The sequence below is a fragment of the Pipra filicauda genome, unplaced genomic scaffold, assembly GCF_003945595.2.
Source record: "Pipra filicauda isolate LSUMZ 115617 unplaced genomic scaffold, ASM394559v2 scaffold82_size2718185_pilon, whole genome shotgun sequence".
NCBI lineage: Eukaryota > Metazoa > Chordata > Aves > Passeriformes > Pipridae > Pipra > Pipra filicauda.
The window spans coordinates 2,195,580-2,219,203 of NW_024105009.1; the positions used below are offsets into that span (position 1 = coordinate 2,195,580).

The 23,624-nt window shown below is 42.5% G+C and overlaps 1 protein-coding gene across 2 annotated transcripts; it reads left to right on the top strand.

Moving 5' to 3' along the window:
• Positions 1-435: 435 nt before the first annotated feature.
• On the top strand, positions 436-9,649 carry LIN7C (lin-7 homolog C, crumbs cell polarity complex component). 2 transcript variants are annotated; one of them, XM_039390489.1, is made up of 6 exons: positions 443-499; positions 5,590-5,708; positions 6,384-6,455; positions 6,770-6,979; positions 9,002-9,122; positions 9,444-9,529. In XM_039390489.1, the coding sequence occupies exons 1-5, from the start codon at positions 463-465 to the stop codon at positions 9,074-9,076; spliced, it is 513 nt and encodes a 170-aa protein (XP_039246423.1). In that variant the 5' UTR covers positions 443-462; the 3' UTR covers positions 9,077-9,122; positions 9,444-9,529. The 2 variants fall into 2 exon arrangements, with proteins under 2 accessions (XP_027591528.1, XP_039246423.1); XM_027735727.2 differs by lacking the exon at positions 9,002-9,122 and having other exon boundaries at positions 436-499; positions 9,444-9,649.
• Positions 9,650-23,624: the final 13,975 nt, after the last annotated feature.

Genomic DNA, 23,624 nt, shown 5'->3' on the forward strand with positions numbered 1-23,624 from the left:
ACCCTGAGCTGACCCTTCAGGATGTTACGGGAAACTGCGTCCAAAGCCTTGCTGAAGTCGAGGTAGACAACATCCAGTGCTCTCCCTTTGCCAACCTGTATGTATGTGCATATATAATACGTAAAGATAGTATGTGTGTGTGTGTGTGTGTGTATTTATATATGTAAATATATACTTTTTTCTGTAGATATGAATACATAACACATATATACTCCATCTCCAGGGGACCCTCGGCGCACAGAAAGATACGCCCTCGCCGTGCGGCGCTTTTAGCGTGTCCTCAGTCACCTTCAGGGATGGGGGGAGGAGGGGGGACAGGGAGAGGGCATTTTCCTACTGAAAACACGGCTGTTTTGGCGGCCCCGCAGAGCGCAGCGCAGCCCCGACCCCCTGGGGGCCGGCTCGGCCCCGCCCTTCCGGCCGGGCCGCGTCACTTCCGGCAGGGCCGGGCGGGCGGGGGCCATGGCGGCGCTGGGGGAGCCGGTGCGGCTGGAGCGAGGTGAGCCCTGTCCCTGTCCCTATCCCAGCCCGTGCCCCTATCCCAGCCCCTGCCCTTGTCTCAGCCCCTGCCCGGCCCGGCGCCGGGCGGTCTGTCCCTGAGCCCCTGGGCCGGCCCGCGGCGGGAGCGGCGGCGATGGCCGAGCTCCCCCCGCGCAGGAGCCGAGCCGCTCCTCTCTCCTCCGCTGCTCTCCTCTCCTCGCTGATTTGAACACGCTTCCCTTCCCTCCTGGCTCTTTCAGCGTGCCGCTGGGACTGGCCTCTTCGGGGCTTGCTTGGCTTTCTGCAGCCCCCGGAGGGTTTTTCCTCGCGTTTCAGGTCGCGGCTGGGTTTCCAGGGGTGGCACTCGTCCCGGGCCTTCTGCAGCTGAATGTGCTGAGCTTCGCTGGTGCCGGCGCCTCGGCCAGCTCTTACTCAACCTGCCGTCTATTTGTTTCTTTTTCTCTCGTGGGAAAACTTCATCCTGCGCGCAGCAGAATTATTAGCTCTAAGTTCAAGGTGTTGGCTGTGTGCTGGTGTACTCTTTTTTTTACTACTTTACTTTGTTTTGATGGAAGACAACTGACACGTGCAAGGGCCCCTCTGCACTTGTTCCTGATTCTGCTCAACTCCATTGCGCTCTCACGTTTATGTTTCCGTCCCGTTTTTTCCAGTATACAATGATAATTTGTGTTGTTAACGCATGCGGTGTGTAACTGGAATTATGAGCAAAATCGATAAAATATATAACCTGGGTGGGTATTTTTCTGTAGCGTGTTTGTGATGTTAACCCAGGGCTTTTAAGAAACGATGATAAATTACCTTCGGTGTGATTCTTCAGTCCACAGTAGCTCAGTGAACACATGCTTCTATAACAATATACGTGATGGATTTACTGGTGTGTATTTAGGACAGATAGGGATTGGAAAATGGAATTTAAATGGGGAAATATTGCTGATAATTAGAAATCGTGTTTTTGCGAAGGAAAATAAGTAGATGGAGTGTAGGTGATTGAATGGAGTGACTGTTTTCCCACTGCCACTCCTACTGCGACCACCACCTTTGCTCGTGGAGGTAGATGGTTTTTTGTAGGCATGTAACATGCCCCACTTTGTTTTGTTTGGTACTATCACGTTTACCAGAGAGCTCAGTTTTCCTGTTTTTGCTAACCCTGCTTCCCATTCCACAAGTGAACTACTTGTAGTGCGTTGGAGTTGGTCTGTAAATAGTGACTTATGTAAGGTCTTTGCTTCCCACTGTGCAGCTCATCTACCCTCTCTACTCCAAAGCTTGTTAATTAGGGCAGCTGCTTTGGCAGTGGATTAGTTGATCTTGAAAGGTCTGCGGAGTTAAACCTCAGGCCCCATCCTTCTTCACCTCATTACCCTGCCACTATGCTCTGTCCGTGAAAACAAACAAATCTGCAGAGTTACTTAGGGATCAGTGGAACAAAGGAGCTATTTGGTCTTCTGACATATTGATCTTTTATAAGACAAGAAGAAAAAGGGAGAACCTTATAATGGACGTACAAGAGCAAGAGCTTTATTTACAGAAATAAGTAACTCTGTTACTTGTGTGGTTTGACTGCAGATAACCTGAGGATGAATCATCATCAGCTCGAGAGTGAACATCACTATTGTTGTTGGCAAAGAGCATAAGAGAAGAGAGAGTAGTGTAGAAAATGAGCTGATTTAAAATTGTTACCATATGCTTACCAGGGCAATTGAAACTTCTTCTGTCTGTTTTCTCCTCCAAGCTGTGTTGCAAACACCGCCACCCAAATTCACTAGAGGGTCGGAATGAAACAACAGTTAACATTTGCAAGTTATTCTTATGGTTTGGTGGTGACATGTGGTAACTCTGCATACAGCTTAGGAATCCAGACTATAAGCAGTGGAGGTGGTTAATCAGGAGTATCTGTGAGGATGCTGCATTTTTCCTCTTTCAGTGTTTTGTTCACACATGTGCTTGGAGGGGTGACTTCTTGCTGGCTTTTTTTCCCCCCACGTTCTTTTAGTTTAAATGTGTATTTTTTCAGGATTCCGATTTAATATGCCATGATCACAAAAAGTGATTTGTGAAGAACAGACAACTGGTATAAAAAGGATGAAAAGGTTAAGAGAAAATTGATTTTTTAGTTATGTGTGGATTACATTTTATAGTTTGTTTGGTTTGTTTTTTTTATTTTTTTTCCCTACCTCTGGAGTTATTTCTACATTGATTCTTGTTGAAATCCAAACACTTCTGTGCTGTTCATTTTGGTCTCTGGTGCTGAGCAGTTGGCTAAGCTGTAGTGTTAATATTGTGAGGAAGACACCTTTCAGCTGGTCACATCCAGAGCAGTAATTCAGGAGGAAGCAAATTACATCAGCACAGCAGTCAGCAATCTTTTCTTGCCAAGTGTGTGTTTTGCCACTTTTTCCCAGCCAAACTAGTTCTTTCCCAAAGTGGTATTGTTGGGATGGATTGAACCCCTAGTTTTTGACTAGCAGTGCCTCATGCAGTTCAGCAGAAGAAAGTTATGCTCAGTTGCACTTTCAGGCTGATATAATGGGATCCTCTCAGGAAGGCAAAGCAAAACAAAGTTGGGAACAAAGTGTCCTGCTAATGGGATCCATTGTCTGTATCTACCTGAGCAAGAAGTGTGGTGCCATAAAACATTTACTGAGTGCTGAGGATCCAACTTTCATGCTGTGTTTTACTGCTCTGAGTTTTTACTTTATAGCAACAATTTGGCCCTTTGATCTGAAAGGCCCTTTTTTATTAAAGTGTATCTGCTGCTTTATTTTCATTTAAAAGGAACCCACTGTATCCTAATCACTTTTTGAAAAGCTGATTCTGTGTTCTTAGTCTGCGCTTTTTGAAAGACACGGCTTAGTTCCCAAAACAAACCAGTTTTACCTTAGGGTAATAATATGCTGTGTCATTAAATGTTTTGCCTGTTAGGAGATAAAGGTAGGAAATATATGTCATTTACTGGCAAAATATGCAGGTCAAAAAACCAGAAATTATCCCATGGAGTTCTGGAGTCTTCATTTCTACAGCTACCCTTTGGATCAGTAGATTGCTGTCACGGTTTAAAATTTCTTGCAGTATCCTAAACAAACTGATAACAAGTTCACACACCTTGCAGCTTAACGTGGGTCGTGGACCTGAGGCTCAAGAATGTCTGTGTAGAGCTGTACTCTTTATGTGCATGAAATAATCATTCGTCTGCAAACATCTGCATGTATTTAAATGATAGATGTGTTGTAATTTATGTACTTGCTAGACTTTCTGCATGAATATATGGAGTGCTGTGAGATGGAAGTGCTGCTATTGCCATTTGATCATTCTACTTCAGGCTGTTCAGTGGGAGACTTCATGAAATTAGGATAATTTGTACTGCTGTTGCCGAACACAAGGATTGCTGAGAATGTTAGTTTTCATCATCTAGAATGTCTTTAATTTCACCAACTATTTTGGATTTAAAATGAAGTACAAAATACGTGTTAGGAAATTAAAAGCTTTAGAAGCATTTATTTTCATTTTGTAATTGTATAAATTGCAAAGATGCATGTCTGTGTGAAATATGCATGTTCTCTGTAGAACATGGGATTAGTAATTTAGCTTTTGATATTGCTTTGCTTTAGATAACTGCTGCTTGTAAAGCTTGAAAACACTTGCCAGAAAACACCAAGTTCTCATGGCACATAGCAACCTGAACTCTCGTCTGAAATAATTTGGGTCTTGTGGCTGTGGTGATGATACTTGAGTGTTTTTCCATGAAGGGAAAAAGTTTCCATTCCATGGATGACCAGTCTGTGAGGTTAAATTATACCTTGTTGAATCAACTGCAATGCCTGATCTTGGTGTAGTAGTCTGTAAGGTGTGTGTGATAATTCATGTAAGTGGACAGAACATCACTGTGGGCTATGTCTTGCCAGTGTACTTCACCCTGATTTCAGAACATGCACCCCACTGCCTTTTCAGCATGTTATGTAAGTTCTCTCTTTTTACACTTGTTTTTTGGGAGAAGTTCGTGGCTATTGCACGTCTTCTGTGCTGATGTGATGCCACTGAGTAGACATGCATTCACATGAAAAATGGGTGCCTAAAGGTTAATTACAGAAAAGAAGAAAGTAATGCATTTGGGACTAGCTGTGTCCCAGACTTCATCCTTTTCTAAAATAATCTGTGCATTATTTATATAGCAGATTATTCACTGCTTCTTGACCTTTGTGATAATGAAGGTAATCCTTTCCATCTGCTTTTCTGAGAGACTGTTCTACTTCTGTTCGAGAACTTGTGTGTTTCAGAATCATCACTAATGTAGCACTCTGGAAATACAAGTGAGGGATGTGAATGTATTCAACTATTGTAGAGCTGCCAAGACAATGTCACATTGCATTTGATGCCTGTCTTGAGTCATACTGGTGTGGAATGAAACCCTTCGTGGAGTTCAGTTTCACAAAGCAGCGTTTATGAGAATGTGGACAACATGAACTCTTAGGAACAAATTTCAAGGAACTGAAACAAAGAGGTTTGGGCTTCGGGATTCTAGACTACAGAGATATTGTCTCTCAGCTGAGGATATCAAAAGGAGTTTTGTTGTTTTTATAAGCGCTTCAGGGGGAAAAAGAATAGGCCAGATAGTTCTTAGCCCTCTAGTAGGGAAAGTACTGAGTTCAACTAATTTTTGAATGTAAAAGGAATGTTAGACAGAATATTTGACAATATTGTAGCTGGTGTTAACAAAATGCTGTCGGTGGAGTAGATGAAACACACTACCAATATATCATATGCATGTATCAGTGAAATATTTCAGTCCAATTCAAACTTTGAGGGAAAATCAGATTTTCTTTGTAATATGCATGTGGCAGTGACAACTCCAGATATGCTACAGGACTGGGTTGCTGTGGTTGACTTATAAACAGTCTGAAAGTACAGTGTTTTTTGTAGCATTTTGTAAATACATGGTTTTATGGGCAATGAAACTAATGGGTGGTTTTAAAATGTATACAAGTGCACACAGACAGACTGCTGCATTAACTTAATTAAAAAAAAAAACACAAACGTACCTTGAATTTCCTCAGGCATTCCTCTTTACTATTGTTTTTTTTTTTCCCCAAGACATCTGCAGAGCAATTGAATTGCTGGAAAAATTACAGAGAAGTGGAGAAGTGCCACCACAAAAGCTACAGGCATTGCAAAGGGTCCTTCAAAGTGAGTTCTGCAATGCTGTAAGAGAGGTAAGTTAGCATAAGCAGTTATCTTCAGTTTAAGACCAGTATGATTTCCTTTTTCCTTTTTGTGCTCAGAGCAGTAAACTGATTTTGTACTTTGTAAAAGCTGAATTTGATTTACAGAGCTTAATAGAACAAGATTTATTTTTAAATAAGTTCAAAAGGAAATAATTTGGGACGGCATAGCTGTACAAAATAATGGCTCAGGAGCAAATCACTTATTAAAGGTTATTTTGAAAGTCTGTCCTTAGTGGCAGCTAACAGGCTGTTATCCTGTTGGAATGTAAGAATAGTCAAGGTACCAATTGCCTATTTTACTTTTAAGGCAAATCCACGTCACCTTTAGGTGGAGCCTTGGGCCACCTCATCTTCATTCCAGGTGCTCTTTTGGAGATTTTTAGGTGTTGGAATATGCCTTGCTGTTGGTGATGATAACACCTGGAATGATTTTAAAAAATCTGTTTGTAGACACAGATGCATCTGAGTGTTTTCATCCTATGGAGGATATTGTGTTCCTTGCTTGGCAAGTCCAAGTGGTTGGCAGGCAGATGTGAGGATGTGGGTTAGCCTTCAGTGCAAGGACTCCTTGGCATTAGTATTCTCATTGCCTCTGTGTTTTCGGTTCTGTCTGTTCCTGCAGTTATTCAATTATTTGCCACTGAAACTGTTTTGTCTCTAAAGGTGTATGAACACGTATATGAAACTGTGGATATCAGCAGTAGCCCAGAAGTTAGAGCTAATGCAACAGCAAAGGTAAAAGCCAAATATAACTTGCATAAAATTCATTACTTTGGAAGCAGAAGAAGATTATATAAAATTCTGAAGGATATTATCTAGATGTCTGATAAAATGGATAAGCTTAACGGGTTATTAAAAGGGTATAAAAAGATTTGTTATTTTTAAATCTCTTCTATTTTAATTTTATTCTTGGAGTTCTGAATTTTTCATGCTAGTGTTAGTATGTAGAGAATTAATCTCATTTGTCTTAACACTTAAGTACTTTGAGATAAAATACATTTTCAGCCTGCTCACTGTGTCTAGCTAAAGGGACTGTTTGTGTCTCACAGGCCACGGTAGCTGCTTTTGCTGCAAGTGAAGGTCATTCCCATCCCAGAGTGGTTGAGCTACCCAAAACCGAAGAAGGTCTTGGATTCAACATCATGGGAGGCAAAGAACAAAATTCTCCAATCTATATTTCTCGAATTATCCCTGGAGGTATAGCTGACAGACACGGAGGCCTGAAACGTGGAGACCAGCTGCTTTCTGTGAACGGAGTGGTAGGAGCTGCTTTTCTCTTTACGTAGCAGTAACTACTTGTTTCCACTTGAGGGCACACAGAGAATACACATGGCACAAGCTCACGTCTTTTGACATTGGCAGAATGGTTTCTTTCTGTCCTCACAAAAACAACTTGCTTAGGTTTCTATAGAGTTGTGTGCACTGAGAGTTTTAGGCTTATGCTTTAGTTATCTGTCTCAGCTAGGGACCTGTACGATGTATTTCAGCGCTTCAGAATCTGAGGGGTTTGTTATAAAGGTAGTTGGAAGTATTTAGTGAAATACGAACTGCCATTATGCCTTCCTCTTTCATCCAAGTTTCATAATGCAGATTCTTATTAATATAGTTTTCTGCACCTTCTAAGGTAAGTAGTAAATTATGCTATGTTGCATTAGACTGACCAGATTGTTATTTTTCCCAGTAAAAATGCTACTGCATGACAAAAGCTGTAATGAGATGGAACTACAAGGTGATGTTACCTTAAGTTGTGTGGTATTTTTTTTCCTTCCACTTAAGTGTACTGAGCTTCAAAAGCAGGCTTTTTACTGTTTTTTAAGGAATATAGGATTTTTTTATGTGTGTCCTTTTCTGAAGAGTTACAAAAAGTGAAACAGGGAGGCTGGAAAGAGGAGATTATGGACAGGCTTTGCCTTGAGGCAGCTTTCAGTCAAATGCAAGGAAATACCTCTCAAACACTTGCTTTTGTTTACAGAGAGGGTCTCTGCTGGCCTAAAATTAATGTTCTCATCATTACATCTGTGAACCAAATTTTATTTTAAAACTGAGGGTCATACTGAATCCTGGGGGTGTTTGGCACATGAAAGGAATAGTGACTTACTAGGCATCTTTTCTCTGGGAACTCCTGGCTAGCACAGATCCCCAGCATACTTGGCTCCTGACTATTACCTGGGAGTCCAGCTGGCCTTTTCGAGAGGCATAAGAGAAATCACAGCTGTAGTGGTGCGGCTGTCCTTGGCTTAACCTTCCTGTTATTTGGAAACATATTTGGAGGGGCTGGTGCAAAACTGTCTTCAGATGAGTCCTTCCTCACCCACGGACCCTCTTAAAGACAACAGAACCACCACTCCCCCCAAAGCTGAACCTGATCATCACAGCTTACAGTGACTGTGTTTGTGTGCATGCAGATGTATAAGTGTGTACGTTGTAAGAATACAGTGTGTGCATAAATTACTGTTGAGAATGCCAAGCTAGTCTCAGAAGAATCACTGTCATCTGACGTTTACAGATGGAATCCTGTCGTCGTAATACACGGACAGGCATTTTCTTGTGATTGTAATTTCTACTTTGATAAAAGTGATAAAGAAAATGCCACTGCCAAGACTGCAGGGAATGTGCCTGAAGACAAGTTTTATTTTTTTCAGGTGGGAGGTCTTGGGTGTACTGCAGAATTTTAGGTGTTTTGGTATAATTAAACACAGAACTTTACCATCCTTTTATTACCGGTTTTAAACACAACAGCCTACACATCCACTTGAATAACAAAAGTGAAAACATTCAAATGTATGTGTTGTCTAAGTCTGATAGAAGAGAAATAACTTGGTGGTTTTTTTAACTTTTGTCTTTCTTTCTGTGAGTAACTTTATAGTAACGGGGAAACCCTCCAATCAACAGGTACATCACCTGCCTTCTAGCTTCTAGTAGCACCATTAGGAGGTAGGCTTGGGGTAGTCCTGTCGTTGTGTTTAATAGGTTTGGGAGAAATAAACTTTACTGATAAAATATGTGCTGTCCAGGAATGTATGTTTGGATGCAGTTTTTGCGAACCGTTGCTTAAAAATTTTAGTTAGATTAATGTAATCTAATTCTGAGAGTTGTTTTAGGGAAAGTATTTTTATTCTGTCCTTCCTGAGTTGGGTTAGGCTGTTCTTAATCAGTTTAGAGGAAACTAACTTGAATATCTTGTGTTTACTGAGAGAGGTGTGGCGCACTAGGATAAGCACCACACTGCAGGGTGGCTGCCCCACTTCAGGCACCCAGTGTTCTGTCTTGTCATAACGCAGGGTAACATCAAGAAGGCAGCATCATCTTGCAGTAGTCTGTGGCAGCTTACTAAGCAAATGGAGGGTGGCTACTGAATTTAAAAATGCATGCCAAAAGAAGAAAAACAATACTGAATTTTAAGTAAGCGTTCTCCTGAAGTTGTTGATTTTTAAGTGTAATTTCATAATTGACTAACGTTATCCTTGAAGAATTTAATTGTTCAGCACAAGATTTTTGTGCTATTTTGTTAATGCTAGTGAGTATATTTATCATCATCTCGTTGGTTTGCTGAAGCATAAATCCTGAACGTGTGTGACGTGGTCCTTGTGCAGTCTTGAAACTAGAATACGTGTAAATAATTATAAATAATTTGCTTATATAGAAGTTGTACAAAAAAGAAAAAAAAACGTTTTCAGAGTGTGTCTTTACCATTAACTATACTTAATGGTTTATGCTTTACAGAGTGTTGAAGGTGAACACCATGAAAAGGCTGTAGAACTGCTCAAGGCAGCCCAAGGAAAGGTTAAATTAGTTGTACGATACACGCCAAAAGTCCTGGAAGAAATGGAGTCAAGATTTGAAAAAATGAGATCGGCAAAACGCAGGCAGCAAAACTAACGTTGTATGCAATAACTTAAAGAGAAAATATATTCCTTTTACATATTATAGTTTCTTTTTGACTCAGTTGATCCAATGCCCGGGCTACAAAAACCCCGTCCTTTTCATAGAATCACGGAACGATTGAGGTTGGAGGGACTCCTGGAGATCCAGTCCACCACGCCCTCAGCTCAGAGGAGGGCCAGCTAGAGCAGGTTGCTCAGGACTGTGACATGCTGGGTTTTTAAGCATCTCCAAGGATGGAGGCTCCAGAAGATCTCTGGGCAGCCTGTTCTAGTGCTTTGCTCTCCCTTACACCATGAAAGTCCATTTTTAGTTTAAATAGAGCTTCCAGTATTTCCACTTCTGCCCATTGCCTCTTGTCCAGTCACTGGATTCTACTGAGAAGAGTTTGGCTCTTTATTTACTCCTCCCTTTCAGGCATTTACACAGGTTGGTAAGATCACCCCTGAGCCTTCTCTTCTCCGGGCGAGACAATCCCAGTTCTCTCAACTTCTCCTTGTCTGTAAGATGCTCCGATCACTTAATCACCTTTGTGGCCCTTCACGGAACTCGCTCTCGTACACCCATTTCTGTAATGAACTGGGTAGCCCAAAACTGGACCCAGCACTTGTGTCTCACCAAGACTGAGCAGAGAGGGAGAATCCCCCTCCCTCAGCCTGCTGGCAGTGCTTTTCCCAGTGCAGACCAGGAGACTGCCGGGCTGCTTTGCTGCAAGGGCGCTTGGTGGCTCACGGCTTACTTGCTGCTCTGCCAGGCTGCTTTGCAGCTGGTCAGTCCCCCAGTCTGTGCTGGTGCGTGGGGTTATTTCCCCCACGCTGGGTGTAGGACTTTGCACTTTGCTGAACTTTATGGGGTTCTTGTTTGCCCTTTTCTCCAGCCTGCTGAGGTCCCTTCGAATGGCTCGCTGAGAGCGTGATCTGTCCCGTCACCCGGGTTGTTAATGAGAACAGACAACAGTTTGGACCCCAGTACAGGCCCTGGGGTGCATCAGTAGTGACTGGCATCTGGCAGGACACTGTGCCACTGATCACAAACCCTCAGCAGTTTCAGAATGTTTTCAGTCTCCACGTGTTTCACAGCTTAAGAGGAATGTGTACTTTTAAAATGGCCTAAAATACCCTGAAGAAACATATACGGTGATATTTCTGTTGATTTTTATTTTTTTTTTAATAAGTCTCACGTCAGACCTTTAAGCAAGAAAACGAATTTACAGATTTTTCAAAGGCATTTAATAAGACATACTGGTACAATCGGCATCCCTTTTTTCCTGTTCTCTTTTGGCATTACTTAACATAGAATCTGCAGGGGTTTTTGCTGAATGACTTTTGGAAAAAAATTCTTATGTAGCAGTATTTTGGCACTTTTCTTAAGAATATGTTGTATATCGACTATAAAACCTAATCACAATCTACTGTGTAGCTGATAATGATACCAGATTTTGTAATGTTTTGGTGAATACGTTGTTTTTACACTTCTGCTAAATTGTAATTCATTATTCTGGAAATTGTATTACCTCTCCTGTAAATAATTTACAGTTCATGTTCTCATATAATGATTTTGTAATAGCCAACATTTACAAATTTGCAACAATCATTCCTGTAACTTATATTATTTTGTACTAATTTTAAAGCAGTTAAGGGGAAAAATATGGCTGTTGTATGCAGTTCTGGATTGACTCTCTAGATGTATTTTTATATTGAGAAACAGAAGGTATATTAATGCAGTGCAAAAGAATTCCAGATGTTTCCCTGACTTTCTGCTGTTTAAAAGAATTATTCATCTTTACTGTCATACCTCTCTTATCTTTTTCATATCTTCTATTGTAGTCTTATCTACACGCTGAATGTGTTGGTCCTGCAGTAGTTAGTACCTAAATTACTGATTGTTATAAGAGTAAAATGTTCTGAGTCTTAAATGCCAGGTTACTGTGACATGTGAACTTGTCTGGGGTTTTATTACTGACTGCTTCTGACTTGGAGGATTCTTGTTTGTGCTACAGAAGTCCTACATCACCACTGCTAAGTAAGGACATCTCCATCTGTAAGCAGTTGATGTCTTATCTCATGCATGCTTGGTGATGGCATGGGTTTAGTGTGCCCTCTTGGAGAAGATTTCTGGACAGAGATTCACTTTTTGGAATCTACCAGGTTTGATGCTGTACTTGTGTAGTTTAGGTTTGGGGTTTGGATTTGTTTTGGTTTGGTTTTTTTTCGAGCTTCACCTTTTGGTATATATCTAGGATTAACTTCATTGTCTACTGGGTGTCTGTTCACTTGTATGGCAGATCTGAGTCCTTCCTGTTAGTAATTTCATTTTTAGAGGCTTAAACTGAAAAGTGCAGTTCTTGCTGTGTGGCTAATCCCTAGTCTGATTTCACATGGGGCAGTATGTGAAAGGAAAAAGGAAACAGCTAGTGATCTGAAAATGGCAGCATGAAGCTTGTGCTTTGTCAGGTGAGCTATTCGAAAATAAAAAAAAAAAAATGTGATTGCTACGGGCAAGTGAGAAATGTGTTTGCCTCCTGCATGTTTGTAAGCATGGTAAGCCTGCAAAAAGAAATTTCGAAGATACTGGTAATTTGAAAATTCAGTATAAGTATTTATCAGCTAGATGACATTGAGCACTGAATTGCATGGTTCGTTATGTGTCATAGGCCTCTTTCAAAAGGCCTCATGTTACTGATACAACCATGATGTTGAATTGTATATTTTTATGGGACAACTGATGTTTAAAGTATTGAGACCAAAATCATTAGTTAGATCGATTGTGGATGTGTTTTAATTTAATTGTAAATTAGTAGAGGTTTGTTTTAGAGCCATATATAAATATATATATATAATATAGAAAGGTATGGATACAAGATAGAAATGTGCGTTTTACAACCTGTATCCCTTGTGTTACTGAACAAAGAGGTGTGTTTTGTTACTCTAATGAAATACTTACTCTAGTGCAGCTAGAGCTGTTAAATGCAGTAGCATTTTCATTCTGAATTGTGAATTGAATCCAAATGTGTAGCATTTGGATACAGTTTGTCAACTACTACAAAATGTGGGGAGGTGTATCTGGGCATATAAATAGTACATGTAGAATTTGATAAAATGTTTTTTAAATTGCAATAACGAAAAAATGAATAACAGACAACTAGTTGTCATCTTTTAATACTATGAAAACCCTTTAGTAATAAGGAAAGGGTGGATTAAAATACGCCAAGAAACTTGATCTCTGTTACTACTGAGCAGTGCCTGTACTGTGTTAATATGCAGTCCCTACACACTTGGCATACTTGGGTGTGCAAACAGATTAAGAAGAGGTATCATTTCTGGAAGTAACTTCTGCATCTGTTGCTGCTGTGAGGGATCTTTGGTTTTATCAACAGAAAAATAAAAGTTAAATCTCACACGCGTTGTGATTGTGTGTTTTTCTTCCAACTTTCCTGTTCTGAGTACAGGTTTCAGACTGCTGTAACCTCCAGGGCATAACATGAGCACCCTGCATGGGTGTGGGTGTCCAAAGAGAAACTTTAAATCTGTGGTAGTTTGTTCTCCTGATTGTTTATGGATCTTCCGTTTCCTACCCCGGCGTTTTCTGATTTGCTGGAGAAAATCAGAATGCTCTGAAGTGTGTATAGTAACTTGGACTTCCTGCTTTTTTGAGACCTCCTTAGTCTCAGCTACATAAACTCGTTATTCTCAGTCAGATATTATCTTTTAATTGTTCGAAGCAAGTATCTCAAGTAATGAGATGCTGAATTTCTGTAAGTCCTTGTTTAAAGAACTTGTAAGATCATTAGAAAAATTTGCCTGGAGTTAAGAGTTGAGATAAAAGGTAGGAGAAAATGCTTCAGTTCTAAATGTTAAATAATGGGGGGAGTGGGTTTTTTGTTGTTGTTGTGAGGGGTTTTTTTGATTGTTTTTGGTTTTCTTAATGTAAGTAGGCTGGACTGTGAATTGGAAATATATGCAGAAATATTTATGTGAATATCTGATGTAGAGGATTAATAATACTTGAAATAAAAAAACACACATTTTCGGTTTTATTTTAAAATCAGACAGTTTCCATGACCGGGCTTGTGCCATTGATGTAAGCCAAAAAGCAAAGTGCATTGTCAAAGGAGTTGCAATGGTGCAAGGAAAGAGTGAGACTGTAGTTGGTAGATAAACATTGGAATTAAAGGGAATTCCAAGGTATAGAGTAGTATGGGTTTCTGTGATTCTTTGTCTTCTAAAAGCCTGATGAGAAGTTGGTTTCAGAGCAGAGTCTGGGTTGCAGTGCTCACTTTTACAGGGAAGTTGTCCTTTTCTTGGAGAGTCTTCAGAGGGCACACTCAACACAAGACATCTGAAATTCAGAAGTGTGCCTCAGGATAAAATTGGCAGCTAGTTCTAGTGATAAAAAAACCAAGAAAACTGCAACAAAAGTTCTAGGGAAGCCTTTTAAAATTAAGTTAGAAGTAATTTGAAGTTTTGATGTGCTGCTGTTTCTTCTTGCTTTTAAGGCACAGGTTTAGAGTGACAAAACCATGAAAAATAAAACAAGCTCTGCATCTCTCGCCTTTGTTGGGTTTTGTTGTGTGGTTCTTTGGTTGGTTGGTTGGTTTGGGGTTTTTTTTGGTGGGGGGGGAGATGAGTAAATTGGGTATTTTATTGTTAGGTTTAAAATCAAATCTGCTGCTCTGACACATGCTAATCATTTCTTCCCCACTCCTCAAAAAAAAAAAAGAAAAAGGAAGGAGCCTTGTCACACATTGCAAGGCTTAAAGAACTGGGTCTATTAATTCCAAATAGAGCAATCCTCATATCTCTGTATGACTTTTGTATCTGTTTAGTTTTATCATTTGCTATATTGATAAATCCTGTCTATATAAAGAATGGCTCCCGTTAGTATAAAAGCTGGACTAAGATGGATACATTCCGATATTACTGGGCGTTTATGTTCAGTCTTTTAAAACCTTATATGGAAATTGTGTCCTGTTGAGAAACAGTGATATTTGAAGAGTCATTTTCTCCTTCTAGAGTAAACTTCCATATCCCCTTCCCCCCATTTTTTTCTAAATAGAATATTTTTCTGTCTGGTTAATCTCACTGGGTAGTATAGAAGGCAAACACGGCTCTAAAAGTTACTCAGGGTTTTGTATGAAGTTACTGATTTTTTTTTTTTTACGTCATATCGTCTGTTTTAGACACTCAAGATGTATTTCATGTTTCCTTCTGATTTCCCCTTGCTTTCTAGAAAATGGACTGGGAGGGGGAGGGAAAGGGGGGGAACCTGGAGAAACAAGTGCCGCCCTCCCAACCTGACCAAAAACGTCCAAAGGTAAGTACAAGCACCTGTGCCTGGTTCTTATCTAATCACACTCTGCTTCTCTGCCTGAGCAGTACAGCAGCATTGTCTGAATAAAATCTAATCATTGGTGGAGACTGGATGGCTAACAGCAGGGAAATAAGTCACCAGGCCTTTCACCTACTTCAAGGGCCTGGAAGTAAAAGGCAAAAGTTGGTGATTTATTGTATTCCTGGCATTGCAGCAGCACCTGGAAGTCCTAGGTTTGAGTTGGGGTTGGAAAACGGCCACTGTTTTCTGTTTGTGTATTAATTTCCACTCTTGTAAATGAGAGTGAGATACAGTGACCTACTTTGCCTTCCTGTGCCATTACAAAAATATGGGAAATAAAGACCAGAGCAGCTGAGCAGTGTCAGAAAGAGTAATTAAAATACATGTGTATGAAGGACCTTGAGAGACATCCAAGGCTCGGGAGGTTTTAAAGACTTTTTTCCTTATTGCAGAATGCAAAATCTGATTGTTGTGGACAGGCACTGTGTACCTTAGGCATTGGTCATCACACATAATCAGACATACAGTGAAACTAAAGCAAGTATTCATTTTGATGAGTATTTGAGAATTTTTCTCCAAAATCCTTGCAGAGGATTTTTTAGAACAGTTCACAACCTCCTCCAATCCTCTTAAGAATCAGGATTGTGTTGTATTTTGCAGTGTACAATGGCAGAACAAATGGTTTGGCTCCAGAAGCCCTCAATCTATTGCTGCGAAATTGTAGTTTCTGTGGCTGGCACTGTAAGATAAATGCTTCTGAGAAGTGGAAAAAAAATACAGTAGAAGAAAATGAAATAAGTTTTTGCAGTTTCCTATGTGATTTTATTTGAGGCAATTTATAAATTTTTCTGTTTTTCCTCCAAGGAGTACAAAAGTGAGCCTGTCCCTCTGCGCGAGCAAACAACTTGAGTTGCAAAACTCTTGGTATATTTATTAAAACTTTTAATTTTTTTGCTGAATTTTTTGCTGTTATTTTTTTGTAACCTTGCTGAAGCTGAGAAGCTGAAGCAGCTGTCTTGCTGCTTCATGAAAGTGTTACAGAATCACAGAATCAGTTCAATTGGAAAAGACCTCTGAGATCATCCAGTCCAATTTATGACCGAACACTATCCTGTCACTAGACCATGGCACTGAGTGCCATGTCCAGTCTTTCCTTAAACACCTCCAGGGATGGTGACTCCACCATCTCCATGGGCAACCCATTCACCCTTTCCATGAAGAATTTCTTCCTAATGTCCAACCTAAACCTCACCTGGCACAGGTTGAGGCTGTGTCCCCTTGTCCTGTCGCTGGTTGTCTGGGAGAAGAGACCAATCCCCACCTGGCTACAGCCTCCTTTCAGGGAGTTGTAGAGAGTGATGAGGTCTCTGCTGAGCCTTCTCTTCTCCAGGCCAGACAACCTCAGCCATCCCTCCCAGGACATGTGCTCCAGACCCTTTAGGAACTTTGTTGCACTTCTCTGGACCCACTCCAGCACCTCAATGTCCTTCCTGAATTGAGGAGCTCAGAGCTGGACACAACACACGAGGTGTGGCCTCACCAGTGCCGGGTACAGGGGCAGAATCACTCCCCTGGTCCTGCTGCCACACTCTCCCTGATACATGCCAGGATTCCACCAGTCTTCCTGGCCACCTGGCCACACACTGGCTCATGTTCATCCATTGTTGACCAGCACCCCCAGGTCCTTTTCCACTGGGCCACTTTGCAGCCACTCTGCCCCCAGCCTGTAGCACTGCAGGGGGTTGTTGAGGTCAAAGTGCAGGACCCAGCACTTGGTCTTGTTGAACCTCAGGCCATTGGTCTCAGCCCATTGATCCAAAGGCTTTGCTGAAGTCAAGGTAGACACATCCCTGTGTATAACATGTCTGTCTGAGCTGCTGGTGCTGCTAGGCTTGGGTCACACTGCAGTTTAATCGTGCACAGCAACAGCTTTAGGTAAATGTGAGGATGTACTCAAATGGCATAGCGAGAATAATTCTAATTAGACAAGCAGAATGCAACTGGGTGAGTAAAAAATTTGGATCACCGTGATAAAGGTTTGTAGTTACTTAAGGAATGTGATGGTTCTTGAACCAACACTGTAAATATGTACTGTGTTTTACAGAACAAAACTCGAACCTCTCTGCATGGCAAGCCAGAGAGAAATTGTGGGAAATGACTTGGCAGTGAGAAAAAAAGACAAGGATAACAATATTGGCAGAGAAGGTAAAATAGTATAAAATAGGCCCAAAATTACGAGTGTATGCTTATGCTCCAAATTTTGAAAGTAGCTTCATGTCTGATAGATGAACTTGATGATAAATTCTAATTACTTAGTGTTCTTTCCTTCCTCCCCCCAAGATAGAAAATAGTTAAAATAAGGCTGAGATCCCTCAGTTACTCCAGCAGTAAGGATTCTGCTGAAGCCTGGTGAGTCAGTTGCCTTTTAACTATAAGAGCTTTACAAAACTGCAATTTAAAGTCAATCCTAACGAAACTATGGCACCCACAGATTAGTTGTGTTTATACAGCTTCAAAATATGGATAAAAATATAAATTTTTGTTCCGCTGTTGTATTTGAGTGAGAGACAAAGAACAACACAAAATGTTGGACAGTGATGAGGAATTGTGTGCTACAGGAAAGCAAACCCAACACTTCTGTTCATCTTTGAGGCTCCATGTATAGGAAGAAATCAGTGACCTAGTCATTTCAGAGAATGTGCCAAAGGTATCTGGCGTGTGTGCAACGTGATATAAATCAATGCATTGCACCTAGGATGTTAGTGAGTTAATTTATACTAATAGAAAATTCAAGTCAAAACTTATGGGGTGTGTATCCCCTCAGTCCTCATCACAACACTAAAAAGAAATAATTTGTTAGCAGTGCACTGAAAATTGTTCAGTACTAAATGGTTACATTATGGTTACTTGTTCCCTTATAAGATCCCCCGTATTTCTCCCTATGTATTTCTTTTTCCAGATTGTTTGAGTTATTCTGTGATGACGATAGTTAATGTACCAAATCAAGTCTTCCTTGATAAAGGACTTGAACAAAAGGATTTTATTCAGTCTTACATAGGAGCTTTAATAATATTTGGCTAAACATTTTAGGATCATGGGCATGTGCTGGGAGTAATTTATCATTGAAGATAGTTTACTCCTTTACATGGGCTCTAGTATAATTCTTCAAAATAGTGTTTAAATAGGTTTACAGCTACATAATCCTTAAGCTGGCCCTCTGCAGAGGCAGATTTCCCCCTTAAAGCACTGCTTTGTTTAGGTTTTTTAATTCCTGGTATAATGTCTTGCCTTCAATTTTATACTGGTCAGCACTTCAGTGGCTTATAAAAAAAAGTTAATAACAGGTTGTGTGACTTTAAAAATGTGATTCTTTTTGTTTCCTGTGGAGGATCTCAGAGGAAGGGGTATGGGCAGGATGGGAGCTGCTCCAGGGTGGCGAAGCCCACACTAGATGCTGCCTGAGAGCCCCTGCCTGCCCCTGCCCACCCCTCACCCAAAGTGCTCTCCCTGCTAATCCTCAGTTGGCCACATATGGTGAAATATGCCAGAATGCACAGAATACATATGGGTGGATATGGACGTTGCCTTTTTTGCTTCTGGTCTTAATCTGCATGCTCTCCCACATCAAACCCCCATCAAATCCAAATGAATTCATGTCTTTGAAGGAGGATTTTTGCCAGAAGCAGTTATATTGCTGGACAGTTTTGTGGCAATAAAAGAAAAAAAATCCAATGTCCATACTTTTTGTATTTTTTTCCCTTCCTCTCTCAAGCTTTCCTAATGTCTTTTCAGTGAATGTCTGACAAAAGTTTTACAAACACCTGCCTATACATCAGTCTCTAAATCCTGAAGAATTTATGCAGCGATACAACATCAGTTCGTGGTGCTTTCCAGTTTCCCCAGAGCATAGTTTCTCCACAGCTCAGCTAAAGTGAACCTTTCAACTATTTTTTTAGTTGGCTCGATTGTTAGATCCTCATGTCCTTCACCTGGTTTAAAGCACAGTTTGGGATTTTTCTCTCCTTTGCAGTTATTTTTTTATTAAATAAGCTAATTGCTGCCTTATGCTGTATTTTGAGGGATGCTTCTTGGCATTTGTGACACTAAGGACTAGATTTTTAAACTATGATAATTTCAAATTCCATGGGTACAATTTTTAGTTAAGCGGGTCATTTAGTAAAATGTGCCCATTTTTTTCCCAGCTTAAAACACCTTGTAGATCTTCGTTACGTAAATAAACCAGCCTTGCAAAAAATATTAGAGTTTTCCTTATAAAGGAAAATAAAACCAATAAATGCCTGCAAACAGGTTCCTGCATAAGAAAGCGAGAGAAATGTGGGTTGTTGATGGAGAGGAGAGAGCAGTGCTCTGACAGTACTATCAAGGAAGAGGCAGAGGTTGAAAAACTAAGGAAAGTATTAATTTGCCAGGATGAGTTATGGCCTAAATGGAAACAGCAAAGCAGTATTGACTGTATGGCAAAGTCAAATGGATTGCTCCTAGGACAGGAGTTTCAAATATGGAGACTTGAGAGAGCTGCACTATGGAAAATACACCTGAAGCCATGTTGAGAAAATTAATGGAAAGATTGAAATCAGATAAGGATTTGAGAGGAAAAGCTAAACTGTTCCAGTGTTTCGAAGCATGAAGAGAAAAAAAAACCCAACAACTTTGCTATTCTGCTTTTACTAAAGATTTTTTGTCCTTGTTTTCCAGAAGTTCTGTTTCTGTGGGCATTGCAGGCCACCACTGCTGCGGCACAAAGTAAGCTCCCTGCTACTATTCCTCTTCCAAACGCCAAGCAGGCACTGAGGGCCATTTCTGCTCCCATTATCTTTGGTTAGTCAAGTGAGACTATTTGCAGAGTGAGTATAAGTGCTTTGTTATTTTTCTTTGCCAACTGTGGAAGAAAAAGGTCATTTTTTTCTTATATGGATTGGTTTGAATCTGTTTCATTGGAGTATGTCAAGATAACTCCTTTTAATTTTTTTCCCCTACTATTCTGGTTGCTGCTGCTCCATCACTGTCCCTGAGCACAGGCACAGAGGGTGACATGAATGCACAGTTTTTGACCCTGACATTTCTTAGGACAACATGGCTTTGATGATGCATTTCCCTGCCAAGATCAACCAGGGAGAAGGACAAGAGATAAACATATGTGTCTGTATTTGTATGGCAAAGTTTTAGCATACATTGGTGGATTCAACTTTGAGAGCTTCATATTTCTCACAAGGTACAGAACAAGCACATAGCCTGTTATTAAATGACCTTGCTTTTGCACTGATGATGTCCACACAAAATCAGTGTGTCAGGAGTAGGATTCTGAAATGGAAGAGAATAACATTTTTAGAGACTAGGTAAAATAGTGTTAGCACTTTTAGAAGAGAGAAGTTGAAAAAACTTGAGGAGAAAAGTAGGAGGTGGAGGAGGTGGCTGGAGGATCTATATTTCTAAGGTCCCCACTGTGAACTCTACTTTCTTGGGCACAGGTGATTTTAAATCTTCAGGTCTCTGCTATTTACCTGCTTGATTCTTAATTTTCACCAAACAACCACCTTAAAACCAAGACTTTTCCTTTTTTCCCCCACCTCAGTCAGCACAAGGAAGGTGTCATTAGTCCAGACATCAGCCCGGCGTGGGGTGTCCTCTGGCATGTCAGTGTTGGTACGAGCAGTCCTTGAGAAGATGAAGTGTAAGGGATGGGTGTGAGGAACTGGACTTTTTTAATTGCCTTAAAACATTTGTGAGCTGTGCAAAGAAGCCAGGAGAGTGAAGATAAAGGCTGAGGGGAGGAGGCTTTGGCTCACAAACTGTTAACTCTGATGGCCCGAGGGGGGAGGACTCTTTAGGTGTGCGATTCTTCCCTAAGTGTGTGATGCCTTTCTAAAGACAACCAGCAGCGACTCTCTGGGTGTGTGATGCTTTATCTCCCATGAGCCAGGCTGTGTCAAAAGGGGCCCTTTTGTGCACACACACACCCATTACCCTGCAGAACGCCTCGCTTTTAGCAGGGGTGCCTCGAAAGCGGTCCCCCCACCCTCAAGCCTAAAATGACTTTGCAAAAACCAGCACCTCCAGCTCTCTGCAAAACCAGCATCACTGTGCCAAACAGCCCCCTCCCCACACACATGGGGGAGGCACCAGGAGGGTGTATAAACCCACCGAATTTTATATTTCATGGGCTTCTCTCCCCCCACCACCCCAATGGACAAAGACACCAGCAAAAACAACAACCAAGTTCACCAGAGACCTTTGAGTGGTGAGAATGAACTTTAATTCTTTTTCTCACTCTTTGATTCTCTTTTATTCTTTCTCTCTTTTCCCTTACACATTTTCTTGGGTGATACATTTATACTTTTGCATTGCTATATTACAACCAAAATGGCTAAATACTTGTTTTCCTTTGCAATACCTTTATGCTTTTATATTTCCATGTTACCATAGATAACAACAACCAAAACGGCTACATATTGTTTTCCCTTGCAATCAAATTGTTCTAGAATAAACCATATATATAAATATATATTTATCTGTAAACACTGATACGTGTTTACCTGATTGATACTGATCATCTAGTATCGATTTACTTTAATTCACACCAAGGGATTTATTAGCAAAAAACAAAAGTTACTCCTGCCTGGCAGGGCAGGTCGTAACAATGGTGTCCTCAACTCCTGACTGCCCTGCACCAGTGCCAGGCCAGGGTTGCTGTGAGCTTCACTGTGTGTCTGCTGGGAGCAGTCTGCCTCACCCCTGACATGTTTGACTTACCACGTACGTGTGGGTATTTGGGATTGTTTGGATGCAATTGCAGGAACTTGAAGTAAGTGCTGCCGTGCCATGTGACGCCCTTGCACAGTTGCTTTTGCTTTGCATTGCAAATCTGCTCCTGGCTTCGGGGAAGCTGGCGGAGCTCGGTGTTCGCACAGCGATGTGGTTCATCCCATTTCCCTGCTGCGGTGGAGGCAGGTTGTCAGTCACTGCGCTTTCTGTGCTTCTCCATCACCTACCCACAGAATGAACAGACAGGGACCTGCCTACCTGCACGGATCTGTAGTGTGCTCTCTAGGTGTTTGTGCTGTTTAGGTTGGGCTGCACAGACACCTGCCTGGGTGTGACTCAGGCTGGGCTGGCGGTGGAGCTGGGCAGGCAACTCCCCAGGTAAGTTCAGAGCGTCAAACGAGACATGTTAAGTAGGCGGTGTGAGTGTGCGCCAGGACAAGATCCGGTGCTTTCATAGTGCTTGCTTCAGTCTGATCTGTGGGCTCAGAGCTCGTTATGGAGTCTGGACCAGAGGGAGCCCACAGTAAGAGGTCCCAACTGGCGTTACCCAAGGGCTGCTGTGATATCTCCAGTGAGATGTGGTGATTGTGTGGATCATGACGCACGGCCGAGATGAGCTGAACGTGTGCCAGGCTTATTCCTGGCGGTGGCTGCTGGTTAGAAACATCCAAAAGAAATCATTTGGAAAAAAAGAAAAAACTGGGTTAAAGAGAAAAGCAGCACAAAGAGGGTGATGGAGGGCACTAATGATGGATGGATGGATGGGTTTTCAGCTTTGTTTAGCACTCTTTTTAAGGCAGTAAGGAGAAGAGGACCCAGACTGGCACAGGTTTGGTTTCAACATATAGGTTCTGTAAAAGCCAGGTGCCACGGCGGTGTTTCGTGTGGGAAGCAAACAGTTCTTTAAAAGCAAACCAGCTTTGAGAAGAGCTCGGGCTGCTTCGGGAACAGGAGTGTGAAATGCTTTACGTCCCAGAGGCAGAAGCACGGCACGGCCCCCCGTCCTCGCTTCCAGGGGATGGATGTGCCATGCCGGCTGGGATCCTCTGGTACCGAACCCCCCATGGGGCTGCCTTTGTCTCCTCCCACTGCATGTCAGGTCTCGGTGCCGGTGCCTGCCGGCTGCTGGGGGATGCGGGGCCAGGAGCCCTCACGCTCCCGCCGCGGCAAAGCTAGAGCTGGAAATAGTGTCCTGTGATCCCAGGGCCCGGCGCTGCCCTCATTCACAGGCCCGCCCGGCCCCGGCCCCGCGGCTCCTGCGCTCATCCCGCCCCGTTCCCGCGGGACGAGGCCCCGGTGGTTCCCGGTGGTTCCCGGTGGTCCCGGCGGCGCCCGGGGAGCGGCCCCGGGGCGCGGGGGGCGGGGCTGCCCCGTCGCCAGCCCCGCCCACCGCGCCCATTGGCTAAGGTCGAACTCTGCTTTGCATATTTCCCGCCCCGCCCCCGCCCCGCGCCAATGGGGGCGCGGGGGCGGGGCCTCATTAGCATGCGCACCCCTGCCCTGGGCGCGGAGCCGCCGCAGGACCGAGGTCCGGGAGGGGCGGGGGCGCCGAGCGCAGCCCGGGAGCCGCGGCCGCCGAAGGGCCGGGGACCGGCCCGGGACCGCCACGGCCACGGCCGCCCCCGAGCGCTGCCCGCGGGGCTGAGATGAGCGGCGGCGAGCGGCGCTGCGGGCTGTGCACGGGGTGGGCGGCGAAGGGCTGATTTCCCGCTGAGGCAGCCCTAGAGCCGCGCCGGACGGAGGCGCCTCTTTATTTTCTTTTTTTTTTTTTTCGGTCGTTGTTGGCTTTTTTCTTTTTTTTTTTTTAATTTTTTTTTTTTTTTTTTTTTTGCGGCGGCCGGCGGGGCTCGGTGCGCGAAGGGCGGCGGCGGAGAGCGGCAGGCCGAGCCGAGCCGAGCCGAGCCGGGC